Here is a 19573-nt window from a genome sequence, read left to right on the forward strand (position 1 = left end):
AGAATAATGGTAAAACGGCCACAACAATTTATATGATGCCCATGTGATTTATTTGCGTTTTTCCGGCTTCGTCACACCACCATGCAAAATATTTGTCCTAGATAAAAGTTGCATAGATAAAAAAAAAAAGTTGCAAAACCTCACATTTGAAGAGCTGGAACCAGTGAATACAAGGTTTTCCTCCCAGGAAATTGTGAATCAGAGGTGGTCAGTGCTAAATGACCACAGCTGACCACTGTTTACAAGTCTTGGGAAGTGCTATGGCATTTGTGGAAAATAAAAGTTGTATGAAATCCTTTTGTGGCACCAGAGGGATATATGCTAGATCTGATAAACTGCCTCAAATGATGCCTCTTGAGTCAGCATGGGGTTTGGCTGAAGTGTGCTCGTTTTGAAAATTAAAAACATCTTTGGTTGAGTCAGAAATACTGGATCTTACTTTGATTTTGAAGCTTGCTCCTCATCTTGGTGTGAGGTTTAAAAGCTTGATTGTTGTGTAGCCCCTTCTAGCATGACAACACTGAATCCTAACCTAAGCTGTTGATGGTTGAGTTGCATTGTGGGTAATGTATCTGCCAGGTTGTGACAGGAAGAAGAATGTGTGGAATGAAACAGGCAATGTCTGTGCTTTTTTGCCACAAAGATTTTTTTTTTCCAAAACATTTGTCAATGTTAAGGGAGTGCAATGCTAAATCAGTGGAGTGCTCGTTTGAACTAGTTTTAAGTCAATGAATGTGTGTCCAGCTGGTTTTGGGGCTATAACTCTATGTCGTGGTGGTCACTATTTTCTGTGTTTTTTTAATGGTTTTGATGCATGTTATCTTCTTATCTTTGTAGTTACTAGATTATGGTTTGATTATTCTCATCACTAATTAAATACATGGACTTTGCTTAGTGATGCAACACAACTTGCTTGTTTTCCCTGAAACCCAATTGGCCTTTTCTTAAACTTCAAAATGAAAACATTTCTTCTGAAGATAGCAGAAGTGCTCCTTATTTCAGGAGAGGTGGGTTTTGTCTGGAAATAGACACTGTAGAAAATGTGTTGAATTATTTCTTGATTCATTGTTGTTTTCATGCTCTTCGTATCATAAATTAACCATTAATTCCTACCTCAGTGTGTACTATGCAGTAAGCAACTCATCTTTATTGATATAATCATATCCAACTTCCGCAATAAGGAAGTCATTTCATTTAACATTGTAAAATCATTAAATCAATCATTAAATCCCGATTGCATCTCCATTAAAAGTTAACCCTGCACGGGGCCAGTGCTGCTGCAGGCTTGCTTGTTTGTCGGTTGAGTTACAGCAGAGCAGCAGGAATGCCTGTGAGCTAGGCTACACGAGGGGCTGCCTTGGCCTGGGGCCATGTTGTGCTAGTGAGAGGGCCCTGCATGCTTGGCTATATTAGCAGGGGTTTTGTAACCATTGTAATGAAACGGCCGGAGCTCCCGCGGCCCCTGAAAAGGCCTTTCCAGCGCCCAATGATTCAGAGCCAAATGTAGCGGAAGCAGCACATAGCCTGGCCTTGGTCAGAAGAAACTACAGGACAACTATGCCATTCACTGGTTTATTTACACTGCCCTTGTTTGTCAGCACGCCCGTATCCTTTCTGTTTATACATGTAACGCACACATTTGGCAGACGTACTTGTACGGACGCACACTTAAGTGAACAAAAGTGGTTCTACAGGGGTAATCAAGGACAGCGGATTGTTGTCTTGTTCCAAGGCTTATCAGAGTACTTTCAGTGTGTGTCTGTGTCTGTCTCAGTGTCTCTGACACACACACACACACACACACACACACACATTCTCCCATTGCTGTAGGCCCGGCGCCTGATGTTGTTTCACTGGATGACATTTCACATTATCCGACTGCTGGCTAGAGTGACAATTTGGCTCATGCTAAGGGGATCATGGCAACAAATATCGGGCATATTTGATAATGATCAGGTCGCACACCCTGCCTCTGCACCTGTCTGGTGCCAGTGTTGTGAAAAGCCCTCGTCATAAATTCCTGGGGCTTTGTTCAGAGGTGTCAGCGGCCTGGTGCCCCAGGAGTGCAGCGGGGTCAGGGAGGGCGTGTGTGTGCTTGTCTTTTTTATGCGTGCGTATTTACATGCACTCACTCTTCGCATCACGGTTATATGGTGAGTGCATGTGCGTGTTCAATTGTTAGTGGGGGTGGGAATGTGGACACGGTCACCCAGCTCAGGTGTCATTCCCTAAGAAATGCAGACCTTCTGCACTTTGACCCGGGAACACGGCCCTGGAGGGTTGGGTGTCAAACCATCGCCCATGAACCTCATCTAGTGAGGTGTCGCGTTACTCTCATGGATGCTGCCACAAGGCCAAAGCCTACATAGGACACAGCTGCGTGTCAGTGTGTGTGTGTGTGTTTGTTTTTGAGTGTGAGTAACAGTCATTAACATCATTGACAGAGGCAGATCTGCCTTGCAGGGCTGGTTGGTGGAATGTTCCTGGTTCATGTCGATCATCCAATCCAATAAATGGGACCGAAGCTGCTTTGATTCTCACTAGTGACTGCTCATAGAAGTAGTATGGCAGTTAGATTTGAATTAGTGCCTATACTATTAACAGTTTAACCTCTATGGTCACTTACAGCTTCTTGTTGATGTCATATTATGTCATATGTAAATTCCATTGAGGATTATCAACAGCCATTTTGATCCATTAAAGTTTCCTAACTAATGACATTCTACTCATTTCATTCTTATAGTCTCATTCATTACTCAGTGTAATGTGTCAATATTTAAACCACAAAATGAGCTCAGCTGTGTTCTGTTTACAAGGAATTTTACACCTGAAAAAGCTTGTTTCAGCCTTGACCAAGGCTCTCTGTGTGTGTACCTGACCCCTCCCCAGATGTTGTTTGGCGAGTTTTCACCTCCACCCATGTTCTCCCCTCTCAGAGCGCCTCTGTGTCTGCTATTGGCAGGAAGCCGTGACAGCCAAGGCTTTCTCGGCCAGCGGGAAAGGAGGCTAAACATGGTTTGGTTAAGGAATGTGAGAGAACAGCCGTGTGCGTTTGTACATTCACCAGCTCGCGGGTTTGCCAGCCTTCCAGTGGGCCTTCCAGACCTCTGAGTGCCTGGACAAGGGGCGTCTTTGTCCCCCATCTGCCGGCTACACCCTGCTCCTGCCCCCTCCCCATCTTATAGCCTTCTCTCCATCCTGTTGCACCTCCTCTGCTTGGCTCTTTTCACTCCCGAGCCCTCGCCCTAGAATAGCACAGCAGGTCCCCTCTGAAAATAGAGCTGGTGAAGTTGGCAGGGTCAAGCACTCTCTCTCCCTCTCTATCTCTCTCTCTCTCCTTTTATTTGTATCTTGAATCACTCTTTTGTTTCAGAGGTTTATTCAGGGATAGTAATTGACTGAGAAAGACAATAAAAGCTTTCATATATGAAATGAGAATTCCAAAACCAATAAAAAGTTGATATCATGAATATCTTGAATGACTGAATAGCTCATCAGACCCCATGACTTCGTGCCTTGTTTACTATCTGAACAAGGTCTGAAAGGCCTCCTCAAGGGGCCTACAGAAGGTAAATACTTGTGGTGCAGCCTTAATCTCCCATGGAGCCACATAGTGAGGTATTCTCAAGGCATTTTCGCCACATTACAAATCTAAATAAAATATATGTTTCTATTTAGGACAGGCTCTAACTTCCTGTTTCTCATTATTTGACAAATGTATACTTTTCTCACACCCATCTGGCCTTATGTCGTCTCTTTCTCCTTCTCTTTCTTCACCAGAACATTGAGAACTTTTAAGTTGATAAGGTTAACCAGTGCATATTTATGGTACATACCCAGCTGATAATAATTCAAAATCCAACTGGCTGCTGTGGTCTAAAAATATGTTAAGTTAAACCAAAAAACAGCACTCTCAAAATATAAAATAGCCAAAAGACACTAACATGATCTGTGTAGCAACAAGGGGAACTGCAGCAGAACCTGATTCTAATTATTTACAAGCTTGTCACTGCGAATGACGCCTTTCCGATTACACACTTGCTTCTATGTTTGTAGAAACGTATTGATTATATCAGCATTAAATACTATGAGATTAATATACCAGCCACAGTGAAGCTCTTGTTGGGTGAGCGACTTGTCCAAAGCCACAGACAGCTCAGTCATGTAGACTAAACAATGGCGTTCACTCCTGCGTAGAACTCAAGATCTTTGAAATGTAATGTTGCAGACATCCAGTTAAGCGAGAACTGCCCACGAGGTCCAATCCAAATGGATATCCTTCAACTTGAATAATGACTGCGTAACTCTAGCTCAGCCCTGAAGCAGTTGGTGTCACTAAATAGATAGATATTTTCCTGCTTTTAGACCACTATTTTTCACTGGAGCTGCAACTAAAAACATTCCATTTCAACTTCCCTGGTGTTTGATTGAATGAAGTCCACTTAAAAAAAGAAAGAAAATGGGCCTCAGTCATGTGAACGCTTTGTGAGCAATTTCATTTTTGATATGGGCGCCATTTCGACAACCTGTTTTTTTTTCAAGCTGTTAATTATCTAAATGGCTGTCTATGTTTACATATAGGCGTTAACTGTATTATATAGCGCTCATGTGTTTATGGAGTGTCGCCTACTGAATGTATTTCTGTCAGCGGATTACTGGCTTGAATGTAAACCTAATCACTTGATGAGGTGCCATGAAGGTGTAGTACTTTTTCTACAGGAACTGTAAATTACGGTTTTGTGCACACTTTGCTGTTGGTTGTAGCCGTCTCTTTTCCTGTCTGTCTGCACTGGTCATCTAAACCGTTACCTTGTCGAGTGAAACCAGCGTTTACAGCCATTTTAAGAACTGGGGACTGGAGGTACCCGTTTGTACCACCCGTTTGTATGGTCTAGTTAAAGGGTGTCTGAAAACGTGGGGAAATGTATAGTTACAGATATAGTATACAGTAAGGATATAATAATGTTTCCACCCCCTGAACTGTTATTTTTATCTCTTTTGGGGAAACAGGGGTTGGTTTTAATATGTTTTTGAGAGGGACACATTTACCTCTTCTAAATATTGAGGGGGTTATATCCCCTGCACCCCCCCCACCCCAATAAAAAAAAATCTACGCCTATGCCTGAGAGTAATCAAGAAATAGCTTTTTTAATATTGTTCCTGGCAAAGAACTTGACAGTAAAAATGTTAAGACCTTTTTAACCAAAGAAAGATCAAGATTCAAAATGCATCATGCTCGATCCCTTTAATCAAATTTTCTTCTTCTCTCTTATGTCCTCTGCAGATGGTCCTGATCTGCCCAATGTCGTCAGCTCGCCGCCCTCCAGCCCAAACCCGGCCAAGAAGAGCAGCTCCATCAACTGGTCCTTTCCAGACAAGATCAAGTCGCCGCGCACCGTCAGGAAGATCTCCATGAGGATGAAGAAGCTTCCGGAGCTCAGCCGCAAACTCAGCGTCAAGGGAACCTCGAGTAGCAGCAGCAGCAGTAACACAAACAACGGCAGCAGTCAGCCAGAGCCTAGAGCCCATTCTCCCCGGAACAACAACGGTACCGGTTCGGAGGCCGCCCCCCACTCCTCGGGCCCTACTAGGTTAGGGTCGTCTGGGGGTGGTGGGCAGGCCAGCCGTAACGTGATCTCACGCTACCACCTGGACAGCAGTGTGTCCACACAACACAGCTTCAGCAAAAAGAAAAACAATGGCAGCTCAAAATCGGCCAGCAAAGGTGGTTACCTCAGCGATGGTGACTCGCCCGAGCTGGTGGCCAAATCTGGGAAGCACGGCTCAACAGGGGAGGGGGGGAAGGCAGGGAAAGGTAAGGAGACCCCGGATGTAGGAGGTGTTGGTAGCTCCAAACTCAGCGGTACAGACTTGGACATTGATGCTTTCCGCCATTACAGCTTCACAGAGCAGCCCAAGTGCGGCCAGTACATCTCGGGACTGATGAGTCTGCACTTTTACGGCGCCGAAGACCTGAAACCGCCGCGCGTGGACTCTCGAGACGTCTACTGCGCCATCCAGGTGGACTCGGTGAACAAGGCGCGAACCGCACTGCTCACCTGCAGAACCACCTTCTTAGACATGGACCACACCTTCAACATCGAGCTGGAGAACGCCCAGCACCTGAAGCTGGTGGTGTTCAGTTGGGAGCCCACGCCCAAACGTAACCGCGTGTGTTGCCACGGTACGGTGGTTCTCCCGGCGCTGTTTAGGGTGACACGTAGCCACCAGCTGGCAGTGAAGCTGGAGCCGCGCGGTCTGATCTACGTCAAGCTGAATCTGATGGATCAGTGGAAGAACTCGCTGGACGGAGGGGGCCCGGACGGGGACCGGGAGCCCCAGGTGTTCGGGGTGGAGGCGTGGCGCGTGGCGGAGAGGGAGGGCACGGGACACATGGTGCCGCTGCTCATAAGCAAGTGCATCAACGAGATCGAGAAACGAGGCTGCCAGGTGAGTTCTACTAGGGTTTACCAAAGAGTTTGTTGGCTTGGTTCCAGTTTTCGAGGGATCGATTGTTTAGAAAATAGTGACAAATGTCCAACACCATTTCCGTCCATAGAAAAATAAGGAAATCAATTGATTAAACTGATTTCCCGGTAATCAAATTTCCCAGCTGTATCTGAGGAGTTGCCCAAAACCCAAATAAATTTAACATAAATAAAATAGAGAGGATTCATATATGTTTGAGGACACATGTAAACAAATAGTACATGTTGAGGGATGCCAGTCAAACCCTATCGTGTGAATTAATTTGAAAAGACATCTGGTATAGGGTTCAATTATATAAGGCCTTATTGTATGTGATTGTGTGTGAGAGTGGGAGAATAGGTTGAGAAACATAATCCTGTATTCATGGCATCCTTTTAGCTCAGTACACCGTGAGACCAGCACTTGCCCTGCAGCCAGTTTATATACAGTCTGTGGTATTATTACTGGGTGACTGGCATGAGTAGAATGGATGGAAGAGATGTACCGCACTTCACTTTGTCTATGGAGCCTCCCTGCGGCAACTGGCTCCTTTTATTCAGAGAGGAGGGAGAGTAAAAGTTAAGAGACGTGGTCCTGACGATGGTTGGCTGGTGGGGTAGTGTGCTCCCCTGGATCATGTGGTCATGTCCTGTGTTGGCTCCGCCCCCTTAAAGAAGGTGGAGTCAGCGATTCTGGAGAATGCTTGTTGTCAAAATCAATTTTGTCAAAATCACGATCCACTACCTGTGTGCGCACTGAAAAGGAATCTGGTGTTAAAACTCAGCCTAGGCTCTGTAAAGAGGTATGTAAACAAAGCGAGCCCAACGTAGCTAGTAACATGGCCGTTTAAAGTGACTAGGCTGTGTATTAACACTGGACATTTTTCAGCGCACACAGAGTACGGACAAAGATATTCACTGATTTTTAAAACAAGCAATTCCACAATCGCTGTCTCGACCTAAGAGACTGACGTGGTGGTAAGATGTTCCCCTGGATGTCGTGTGTTGTACCCCCCCCCACCACCCCCCCCCCCCCCCACCTCCCCCTTACACATGTCCAGGGGCTCTTTGAAGCCCATAGACAAGAGAGGCCGAGAGGCGGCGGAGTTTCTCCTAATTAGAGTTGAGACAGTGGCAGTAAAAGTGTCTGGGCCGCTGGTCCTGACTGATCACTGTAGGGGGGCATGCCAGGGGCAGCGGGTGCCTGGGGCCAACAGGCAAACATTAGGGCCTCTCTCCATGGAAACCTGTCCGTCAAATCAAACCCCGCCCTTTGGCCACTTGTGTGTGCAGCATGCCGGGCTTTTTGGCAGGAGTAGTAACAGCAGTTTGATGATGGCAATTTGTTTGACTTGGAAAGAAGCGATTTCATGAGCCTTTGCATCAAAGTAAGCAGTGCATAACATAGGGTAAAGGAATAGGGATTTCTGCCATTATCTGCATTTATTGGTCATTTCCTCATTTATTTTGTTGATTTAGTTGAACAACATTTTAAAGACCATTCCACACTATATAAGTTTTATATTCCATAAGTTTTTAAATTCCAGTTGAAAGGAACGAAGACACTTGTTGTGGAGGTTATCAGGGAAACACGTTGCCAGATGCAGGGCTGCCTCTGTCTTCTTCTCAGGCCACTAATCCCCGACTGTCCCTCTGGAGAAGCCGTCTAGACTCTACTGTGTGCATGGCCACACTCACCTGATCGCCCACTTCATGTGCAGGCTAATAGCTCTCACTTAAACAATAGTTGTTTTCTCAGTCTGTTATCTCAAATTTCTTCTGTTTGTATGATTCACTCTACTTTGTCTCGCGGTGTTGAGATTCCTATCCTATTCTTCTCTGTCTAGGTTTTCTAATTCCATCTTTAGGCTTCACATTTAGCCTGTCTCTTGCATTGTTTCTTTGACATCACTTTTATCAACTCTACTTAGCTGCCTCCTATCAATATAGGGACATGGAGTAGACTTTACACAAGGTATCAGTCTGATAACAAGTGTGACGGCTCCCCCAGGTTGCAGGGCAGACAGACAGGGGTTTAGGACAGGGGCTGACACCAGATCCCAGAGGAATTCCCGGGCTGTGTCACTGAAAAGCACGCAAGGCCAGACGTGTAGTGGTGTGCCTTTACAAATGATAATGTGTGCATGTTTGATGGAGACTCCTTTTTTTTGTTGAGTTTCTTAGAAATGGGTGTCCCGAGGGCTTCTCCGAGCTTTTAAGAGACGCTGGATGATTGGGGGTGTTTAAAAAAAGACTGACGACAAGTCGGCATTGTTTTTTCATGTCAGAGGCTGTAGTTGTGTATGTGAGCACTCTAGTCTATGCCCATCGAAACTAGACATTTTCTTAAAAGGGCTCTATCTCATAAAGCTACATATTACCACACATGACAGTAAGATATGTTATGACATGTTAAACAGGGCTTTACAGACTCAGTCAGAACACACTTATTTGTGTCATGTTGGTAAAGGTTTGACTGTGATTAAATAACATTGCTGTCTTTATCTCTGGCTCGAGTTGAAGCAATGTTTGTGCAATTACTGTCTGTGGCATCTGGCACACAAGAGGGACTGGTAGCACTGCTGAAAAACAGCTGCATCAGCGACAGTGGTAAACTATCGATCAATTATTTAGCCGTTGAGGACTTAATGACCATGAGCCCGAGGGACACTTGACTTTGCCTCTCAAAAAGTGGATCCCTTCATAACTTTTCTCATTAATTTCATGCTCTGTTGGGTAAATTGTTATAGATCCGCAGTGCTGCCTTTTTATATAGTACAGTTCAACAGCCCTGAGGCATTGTTATAACACCAGCTTTACATGCTGAATCAACAAACCTTTGCTGGATATTCATAATCATGAACAGAATATCTTTGCTCTTTGGGTAGCTGGCTGGACAAAATTAGACATTTGAAAAAGGTCACCTTGAGTTTAAGGGGAATATGATGACGCTCCCAACATTTTATGACATTTTATAGACTAGAAAGCAATCTGTGGATGGTTGCAATTATTGAGTGTGTGTTGTCGTACACTCAGGTTTGCACACATGAATGTCTGCTCTCCTATGGTATATTTTGTAGCGGGGGGGGGATCCTTGAACAATGCCAGAGAAATGACTGATTTTGTCATGAAGGTGAGAACAGATTAAAAGGTTGTTCATGTTAAGAGGAAGTCAACAACTTGGTGAACTGACTTTTGGTCCAACACTCGAGGGGGCATTAGTGCGGTCAAATGCTTTTCCCCCTTTGATGTTCCTATAAAGTCCTTAAGATAATCCTATCCCTGCTTCAGCCTACAGTCTCTTGAGCATCCACATTCCTTGTGGCTGGAACTCGTTTGACTTGGTGGGTCATTGTGTCTGTCTGCCCCCTTATTCTGCATCTAGATGTCTTGGCTAGCACTGCCTGTTGTGTTGCCCGGCAGCCACAGTGCATAAGTGCAAGCCCTTTTCCTTTTTCTTTTCCTTTTTCTTTTTTTCTAACAGCTGTTCCCCCGCCTGCCCTCGACTCTCCCTCAAAAAGAGAGAGACTTTTTTTTTTTTTTTCTGAATGGACTTGTTGTTCATTGTGCCCAGTGACTTCTGTTTACTCTTGCACAAAGCCAAATCCCTGGCTAATCTGTCCTCCTTCTCTGCCTCTCGTGTGAGGTTTAGAAAAATACTGCTCAGCTTGACTAGAGGAGAGCTCACAAAATACTTGGCCTGGCAGGGGAAAACATCATGGAGCCCGGAAAAGGCCAGCAGTGTGTGTACGTGTGTGTGTGTACAAGTGTGTGTGTACAACTGTGTGTGTGTGTACAAATGTGTGTGTGGAACCGGACCCGACCCGCCATTCACGGCCCACTGACTTAACGCGTTACCGGGGCAACCACACCAGTTGGTCTGCTATGCCACATACCAGACAGACACATGTAGGAGAAATTATGGTATGTCTGTCTGTGTAGCCAGGACCAAAATCCTCCCGATATAATAATAAGGAGACCACTGGTGCCAAGTTTCAACTATCAAATGTCAACGTCTCGGGGGAATCTGTTAAAGAGTTACTTTAGATCTCTCTGTGTGTAGGCTTAGGTAAAGAAACATAAAAGGTTTAAATGCGTAGAGTTTCCTTTTTAATGCGGAGCTGTCAGTCGGGTTTTTAGAGGGGCTCAATGTTTATCCGTTCAGTCTTAAGGACGTAACACTTTTATCACACTTCTGAGCGTAGTTTGGTAAAAGACAGAGTGCATTTTGCCTCAAGTGACGAAACTATGTTCACAGATGTATTGAACATAATGATGCTACGTTTTTTCTTGTGTTTATAAATTATATCTTTTGAAAGAAGAAATAGCCCTACCAGATCTCCCTCTTACAATTCAGTAGTAGGCTACACTTCATAAGCAACAAAACGCACCGTTTGAATTCTACTCTTTATTTTACTGCTACAGCCTTACATTAGCTAACATTCGCATACTTTTAGCCATCACAGAGTTAACAAACACTGAGTCATATTGATGACTAGATAGCTTGTGCTATCAAGTGATAAGTTCATTTCAAAACCAATACAATTGACTTTTTCTCCAATAAGGACACTTAAGTCTTTGAAACTATAAATGATTTGGTATTACCTTAGGCTTATTTTAGCTAATGTTAGCGCCATACTGCTGTGTTATTGCCATTACTGCACCTCTCCACTCGTTATGCTACACTGTTTAGCACGTAAGATAAATATTTCAGAGGTTTTAGTTCAACAAGAGCCACATAGTCTCACTTTAAATGTTTAACAAAGCCATGCCACAGCAGTTTACAGCGAGAGCAGTTAATGTTCAGTCTCTGTTGAGAAGGGGCAGCTGGTAGTCCATCCAATCATGTCAGTTTTACTCGTATAGGCTAGCCCTTAGTTTATGTCAGAGCTTTACAATCTGTGTAACGTATGACTCCATCTATCCTTTAACCCTCGATTTGGTTGTGCAAACTAAAAAGTAAAGTAAATGTAAATGTGAATTCTCATGAATACACATAGGCCTACATGAACATACATGTAGGCCTATTATAGTGCAGTATGTGCAGAGAAGTAGCAGGATAAGCATATAACTCCTGTGCCCATCACAAAACCATCCTTGTCAGAGATATAAGCCTAGACAATAGAAATAAGTTTTGTCAGCTGTTCAGGTGAGCTGCCAATTTGTGGAGCTAGAACAGACAAAAGTTTCGAGACTCTTTCGTAATGTTTGGCTTTTGTCCAGCACATTGTTTGAGGGCAATGACACAGATTGTGATTGACTGGGTCGTAAAAAATGTCTGCCTCTCAGTCAAATATAGTGTTTACCTGACCTACTTCTTGTGTGTGTTTGTGTGTGTGTGTGTGTGTGTGTGTGTGTGTGTGTGTGTGTGTGTGTGTGTGTGTGTGTGTGTGTGTGTGTGTGTGTGTGTGTGTGTGTGTGTGTGTGTGTGTGTGTGTGTGTGTGTGTGTGTGTGTGTGTGTGTGTGTGTGTGTGTGTGTGTGTGTGTGTGTGTGTGTGTGTGTGTGTGTGTGTGTGTGTGTGTGTTCCAGGTGGTGGGTCTGTACCGTCTGTGTGGATCTGCGGCCGTGAAGAAGGAGCTTCGCGAGGCGTTTGAGAGGGACAGCTACGCCGTGGAGCTGTGTGAAAACACCTATCCGGACGTCAACGTCATCACAGGTAAACTGATCGCTGGTTACAAAGAACATAAGAGACGCCTACAGGGTCACCACACACACTCACTATGATTAGGAATTGGTTATTTAACCAGACGGCTTTCCGAAGTGCATTTGTGTCTCTTAAATTGGTCTAAGTTTGCCTACAAAGTACCTTCTTACCTGATCTTTTTTGGGACATTTTAGGGAAAGGGAGGCATGCAATTTAATGAGTTTGATGTGGCAAATATTTCAAAGATTCTATCATACTCTTTTGTGTATTCTTTTAAAGATGTTTTTCTTTTTTTTATGATGGTAATTAAACACAATCAAGTTATTGGATTTGAGAAGATAAGAAGACAAGTTACTTAATTAAGAGAGCAAGAGAGTCCGGATTTAGTATTGATCCAGTAAACATGTCTGAACTGGTGTGTCTGCTGCAGATAGGTCAGCACATGTGTATGTGCGTGCGCGAGCGTGTGTGTGTGTGTGTGTGTGTGTGTGTGTGTGTGAGACATTGCTGTTTGTAGTAATAGCATTCCAGCAGTCAACTAACATTAACGGCCGTTGCCCGAGGGAAGGGCCCACACACACACACACACACACACACACACACACACACACACACACACACACACACACACACACACACACACACACACACACACACACACACACACACACACACACACACACACACACACACACACACACACACACACACACACACACACACACACACACACACACACACACACACAGAGGACATGCTGTACATTCAGGTCATTCTTTCTCCTTCAGGTTCGTGGTTGAGACACGCTCTGTGCTGTCCCTTTCTACGTCATCTTTTAGCCAATCTGAAGAGTTTCTCCCAAGTCGGTTTGGTGACTTAATTACTCTTTTAAAAGCTGTGTTTCTCTTAGCATGACACCATCATCCTGGTGTTCTTGCTTTAAAGTGTATGAATCATTTTCTACTAATACGGACATTTTAGTATAGTTACGATGGCAGACTATATAAAACAAATGACAATCGTATAGAGAAATTTAACTCAGATTCCTGTACGTTGCAGCATGGAATCTGTGAGTTGCAGCACATGTCACCAAGAGAGTTCAGCTTAGATAACACAGCCGTGTCACTGGATGGAGTAATGACACCAGCAGTGCCACCAATGGGGGGAGAAAATGACCTGGTCATGTTTTTTTTGTTTTTTTTTACTTCTCTCACATAGAGAGAGGAAGACCGCGGAAACCCCTGGGCATTGTGGGAGCTGCTGTTGGTTTTGGGAAGAGGCCCCGCATAGGCGTCGTCCTATCACGCCTGCTTTGATCCGCGTGCATTTGCATGGCAGGGCAAAGAACACAGTTAACAGTCCAGCGGGTTAGAAAAAAAGGGCCAGGACCGGCGAGGATTGTTGGTTTTTGCTCGCTGCCTAAAATTTGCTCCACCATGCGAGATGCTGGTTGCAGATGGGCCTAGAAGTGAGTGGAAAAGAGGGGGAGGGAGTGTATGGTGTGTGCTGCAAAACAATCTGGTATACCTAATCATGGGTTTAGTGTAAAAACATACTTTTTAGATTTTCAGAAACATTTGGTGAAAATCAACCAGTTGTTTGACCCTTGGTTCACCTTTTACTTTGCCGATATTTTTAAACACATTTCAAGAAAAGGCCTTCTAATTAGAATTTATAATTGAAGTCAAATGTCCCCTCATGTTTTATAGGCCACTTATTTCAAATGTGAAAGGGCTGAGGTTTTGGATTCAAATCTCTGCGGTGTGCAGTCAGACCATGCAAGGGCTAATAAGTGAACAGTGAACGGATGAGCTAAGAGGGCTTGGCGTGTCACACGGCTAATTTAAAAGAGGAGGTAGTGAAAGGGATTACCCAGGGATCAGAGTTCAATCCAAAGCTTGCACAACATGCCCAGTGCGCGGCCCTACAGTGTTTTGTCACATCGCAATCCTTTGTTTCAAGTTAGAACATTCAGTCAAAAGAATAAGATGGGTGTTTGAAACATGAGCACCAGGCACAGTTTGTATCCAGTGGTCACTTTTTCTGATCTATGCTTGTGTTAGTAATATTTTCTATGAATATAATTGAAACTTTGGAAGGAGGTGATAGAGAAACGGTCTCCATCGACTCTTAGCGGTGCCTAGCAGTTTTTCATTTTACCGTTTTAAATTAAGTGTTGAAAGTGCGGTTTCCTTAATGTATACGTGTCCCTTATTCATTCTGCAAGAGAGTTAACGAGATTAAAGCTTTCGGGCACTTAGATATGGACATCAGAAGAGACTCCGACTCCAGTATCGGAATAGAATATCTCTTTCATCTTTAATTAATTCAATGTAGATTAAATGCGAGAATGTAAAGTCCCCAAGGAGTACATCCATAACCTCGCATATCCACATTTTTCTACAGGCAAGATCTAACGCGTTCATTTGGTGATCTTGTCACATTTTGACAAAGTCTGGCTAGCTGTTTCAAGTCTGTATGCTAAGCTAATTATATCTCAAAATGTTGAACTAAAAAGAGACTTCTTGTAAGTATCGGAAATTGACATCCACTTAGGTGACATTGTCCAATTGGAGCTCAATTCAATCCTAGTTGTGACCTTCAAAGAAGCTTTTCAGTAACCTGTTGTATTCTTGCACAGTTTGAAGAGTTAAAAACAAACTAACGGATGAGATTTTTCAGTATTGTACAACACGGTGAAGTCTTAACAGGGCTGTTTGGCAGCTTTGTTTTGGTCATCGGCACCGAGTGGCACTCACTCAGCGCAAGCAGAGTGTGTAACCTCAAAATGAGGACAACCTTTACTAATGATTAAGCCCTCAGAACAACCTGTTTCAGCCTTTTGTGTGTGGAAGTAAAGCTTTCCAAAGTGATCCAGTGATGGAATATTTCTTCAAAAAAATCTGTTTTGAGTCCTCCTGAAAATCAAACCAGTGTGTCCCAGCCTGGCCAAGCCCGGTTATTGATCCTAGTTTGTGGCCTTTAATTTGCCTGATTCGCCTTTTCCATAGCCTACTTCTCTCTCTGCTTGTGCCCCCCACTCCCCCAACCCTCTGCCCCACCCACCCACCCACCCATCGGCAGTACTCCAGTGAAGACATGGAAAGTCATTAACAAGTGCCCCCTTTGTTGCCGAACAAACACAGATGGTATTTGGCTCACGCATGGGGGATTAGCTGAACCCTGGGCCGCCCCGGTGGAAGCAGGCAACCGCTTTACAAAGAGCTGCAGGCCTGTGTGGGTGTCAAGGATATTTCTTAAAAACTGCCGGACGAGAAAATAAAAAAGTCACCTCCATTGATGAGCAGTACACATGTAGAATGAGAGCACCAGTGTTTCCAGAGTTGGGTACAGGAAAGGGGTTTGCTCATTTTGTTTTTGTTTGTTTTGGGGGCGAGCAGGAAAGGGAGGGGAAGCATGGAAAAGCTGAAGAAAAACCTCAGTGTAAAAGTTTTATACCGTGCCACCGGACAAGGTGGCGTCACACGAACACGCACGCACACTCACGCGGACACACACACACACACACACACACACACGTCTCCTCTGGCCCCCCCTAGTGCTGTGGGGGCGTGCGGGACAGCAGGGAGGGAGGCAGGACAGCAGAACAAACCCCCATTTGTTCTCCGGGGCGAGGCGTTGACTGCAGCCCTGACAAGAGGAGTGACCTCTCGCTTTGTTTGAACAAGAGGTCAAAGGTAGAGCCGTGCCCCAGTGCATTGTGTGCCTTGTAGTGTTTGGTGGCACATTTGGGAACATTACCAGTCTGAATTGATTAGAGCGAAAACATTTACATCGAAACACTGTTGGCTGCAATCATCATCAGTAGCTTTGATTATAAGTTTTGAAGCGTCGGTTTGTTGATTGCTGAGCTGCTTCTTGATTATTTGGAACATTAAAGGGTGTGTAAGCACCTTGATGTACATTTTTTGGGGCGGGGAAAAATCAATGAATATCTCCTCATGGTCTGCTACATGTCTGTGTGTGCGCTGAAAAAAAATCCAGTGTTATTATAAACAGGGTTTTACTCAGGCATGTGGCCCCCTTTGCCCTTTATTTACATACTTTTACAAACATTTACATCAAAATAGTGTTGGCTTCCATACTCTGTAACTTTAATTGCATGTTTTAAAGCGTTGTTATCTTCATTACTGAGCTGCTTTTTGATTGCGCGACTCACTCTACTCTACCTGGCACGTGTGTGGTAATATATTTTTATCTATATAGTCCATATCTCTGCTGGAATGGCGCCAAAGCCCTGCAGTTGAAGTGTGAGTGAACAGACAGTCAGGCTGTGCTTGTTGTCAGCTTGTCTGTGTCGGAAAGTAAAGCACCTGCAGGGAGAGCACACCTGTTCACCCTTGAGCCCATGACCTTGTGTGTGTCTCTGCGTGTGAAAATGTGTGTGTTCACGTTTCACCGAGCATATGTGCGTGTGTGTGTGCGTGTGAGTGTGTGTTTACGTGTGTGAATGCAGCACCAACGTGGGGCCAAGACACTAAAGTAAACACTAGCACTGACTCATAGCAGGCTAATGATTTACCCGAATGGCTGTATTCTCCTTCAGACACACATGAGCATTTTGGTTTGTCTTGACTGGTGAGTTTTTTTTAATGTATTTAATGAAATGGAAAGCGCCTAAATGTCTATGTTTAAGGTGCAGTCAGTGATTATTCAGAACGTTTGTTCTCAAAATCATTCTTTTTGTCAAAATCTCCTCACTATCCACTACTTGTCCATAGTGTGTGGGCTGAACAAAAATCCAGTGTTTATACATATCCTAGGCTCTGTAAACTAGTGAGTAAACAAAGGGTATGTAAACAAAGTGTGCCAACATGCCTGTTTAAAGATCCTAGCCTGTGTATTAACACTGGATCTTTTTTTTTTGGGATGAACACAGTTCAGACAGGTAGTGGATCGTGAGAACATATTCACAGATTTTGACAAAAAATGATTTTAAGTCCTCATATGTTGCATCCGAGGCGTGAAGGGGAAGTTTTGTGTCATGCAGCCGTGCTCATGTTAAAGGAATACTTCACCCATACGGAACCAGCGTTCTATCATTATAAAATAACTATTATAATATAATGAATTAGGTTTTTCTTCCCTCAGTCTTCCCTTAGTCTTCCCTTGGCCCAGCTGTCCTGTTATTCCTGACCCTTACTGTGATGTCACAGTAAGGAAACTGTAGGGTTAGACAGTGAGACCATAAAACACTCTTTCTGCCTTTTCTCAGGCTAAGATGATCCGATTTCAATTTTTTTTGCACATTTATACTAAATAGGATCTCTGAGTTCAATACACCTTCATATTCCAACCGGTGAAGTAGGTCTTTAACAAGCCCTGCTGTTGTTGTGTCTGGGTGATCTGCATCATAGCACAATGAAGGTCACAGGGTTTACCATGCTTGAGTGTCCGTTTTTAAATGGGGAATTGGGAAAAAACCAGGTCATCTCTGCATTTTATTTACACACTAACTTAACAAAAGACAGCTGTGCTCTTGCAAACACACGGCTAATTTTTGCTTTCAGGCAAGGCTGTTTTCCGGCGATGAAACAAGCTGATTATTATTATCTCGGCAAAGGCCTCAGTGAAGAGATTGACACCAGGAAGCCGGGGGGATGTTCACAAAGCATTTCTGTGTAATCTGTTTTGGAAGTCAGCAGCAGCATGTCTAGAGGAGCGTTAAAGGAGAGTGAATGTATCTTGTGTCCAATGTATCCTTATCGCGTCCTGTGCTTACCAGATTTCATGCCAACCCCCCCCCCCCCCCCACCCTCCCTCCTGCTCCCCTCTGATGAAGATAACCGATAAGAGAAGAATGTGAATAAGAAGTGATAACATGCCACCACACATCAGCTACGCGGGCTCACATCAGGGCATGGGGGACATGTCTAATTGCTGGGGACATTTAATGAAGTTTTAAGTGCATGTTTTTTTTTTTTTTGCCTGAAGTCGTGTTAATGTCTGACCCTGCCGACTTAAAGCTGTAATTGTGTTGGTCTATATACCTGACATGGGAGGGCTAATATAGTGCACCAGCGTGCCTGTTTGGTTATGGGTTGTTTTTCTTCAGGGCCGCCAGTCACTGCCTCAGGAATGCACAATATCTCTGTGTGTGTGTGTGTGTGTGTGTGTGTGTGTGTGTGTGTGTGTGTGTGTGTGTGTGTGTGTGTGTGTGTGTGTGTGTGTGTGTGTGTGTGTGTGTGTGTGTGTGTGTGTGTGTGTGTGTGTGTGTGTGTGTGTGTGTGTGTGTGTGTGTGTGTGTGTGTGTGTGTGTGTGTGTGTGTGTGTGTGGAATGCGTTGCGAAGCTGCTTCAAAAACAAGATTAAAAAGTTGCCTTTTATGTGAAGCACAAACTGTTTATTATCTTTGTGGGGATAGATTCACATAGCGTTCCATAACATCTACAGCCAAAGCTCATTTTGAATGATTGTCCTTGGAATAGTTTTTGTAGAAATAACATAAACATCGCAATCAAAAAAACACCAAAAAAAAACACACATAGCTTCATAACAGAAATTAGAAAATAATATTAAAGTAAAATGCTCTTCAGCCATGCTCAAGCTTGGAATGCTGATGTGCCGCGGGTAAAATGACCATGTTCAACAGCTTAGCTTCGTGTGTTAGCATGCTGACATATAATTATAAGTACTGAACACAAAGTACAGCTATGGTCGTAAATTATTAAGATGCTTTATCAAGAGAATGCAGATATCTGTATCACATTTCATGGCTATCCAACCAGTAGGAATGTCACTAAAATTCTGAATAAGTCTCCTGATTAGCCTATGTGTGACTGAGTGCATGACTGATCACTCGTCCTTAACTGGTTCAAGTCGCAGTAAATGTTCCTAGTTATGATATATATTTTGAGTCAGGGAAACAGGAGTTTATGTTGTGATTGAATAAGCAGATTCATCAGTAAAAGTCATAGTTAAAGGTTACGGTAGATCATTCTCCTATTGAGTGCCACTGTGCAGACACTGAACCTAATTTGAGAATTCCGATTCTTTATTTTCTCCCTAATCCTACATCCCAAATCTCTTCTGTCTTTGTAGCTGTGAGAAAGGAAGAACAGGATATTTAAGTGTCATCACCTCAAAAAACACTGAAATGTAAGGTCTATTCTCCACAGATGAATGGGGGGTGATGGAGCCACAATGCCAGTTAGCAACAGAATGAAAAGCTTTAAGCCTCGGGCTCTCTTAAAGAACAGAGCAGATAGACTTACTTAGGATTAAAAAGTGAGCGCGTTAAGGTGTTCTCCTCACTGTGGCTTAAGGGATGTGGTGGCGGACTGTTGTTTGCTGTAAACAGAAATCAAGAGGCAAAGAATAAAAACACCTGGGTCGGGTGTGTGGGAAGATAAAGTAGGAGCTCCTATTCGCGGTGTCTTAATCAAAATCAGTTAGAAAAATCTCCCGGGATTGTTTCACTACACTTTGGCAGCATCAAC

The 19573-nt window shown here is 43.9% G+C and overlaps 1 protein-coding gene across 2 annotated transcripts in view; it reads left to right on the forward strand.

Moving 5' to 3' along the window:
* Positions 1 to 19573, forward strand: part of syde2 (synapse defective 1, Rho GTPase, homolog 2 (C. elegans)) — a 47803-nt gene that overhangs the window by 16614 nt on the left and 11616 nt on the right. For both annotated transcript variants that reach the window (XM_080033248.1, XM_080033249.1), the window contains exons 4-5: positions 5285 to 6450; positions 11999 to 12125. In XM_080033248.1, coding sequence (XP_079889374.1) covers positions 5285 to 6450; positions 11999 to 12125 — 1293 coding nt within the window. The remainder of the gene's footprint in view (positions 1 to 5284; positions 6451 to 11998; positions 12126 to 19573) is intronic.

The sequence above is a fragment of the Ammodytes marinus genome (genome assembly GCF_949987685.1).
Source record: "Ammodytes marinus genome assembly, chromosome: 8".
Lineage (NCBI taxonomy): Eukaryota > Metazoa > Chordata > Actinopteri > Uranoscopiformes > Ammodytidae > Ammodytes > Ammodytes marinus.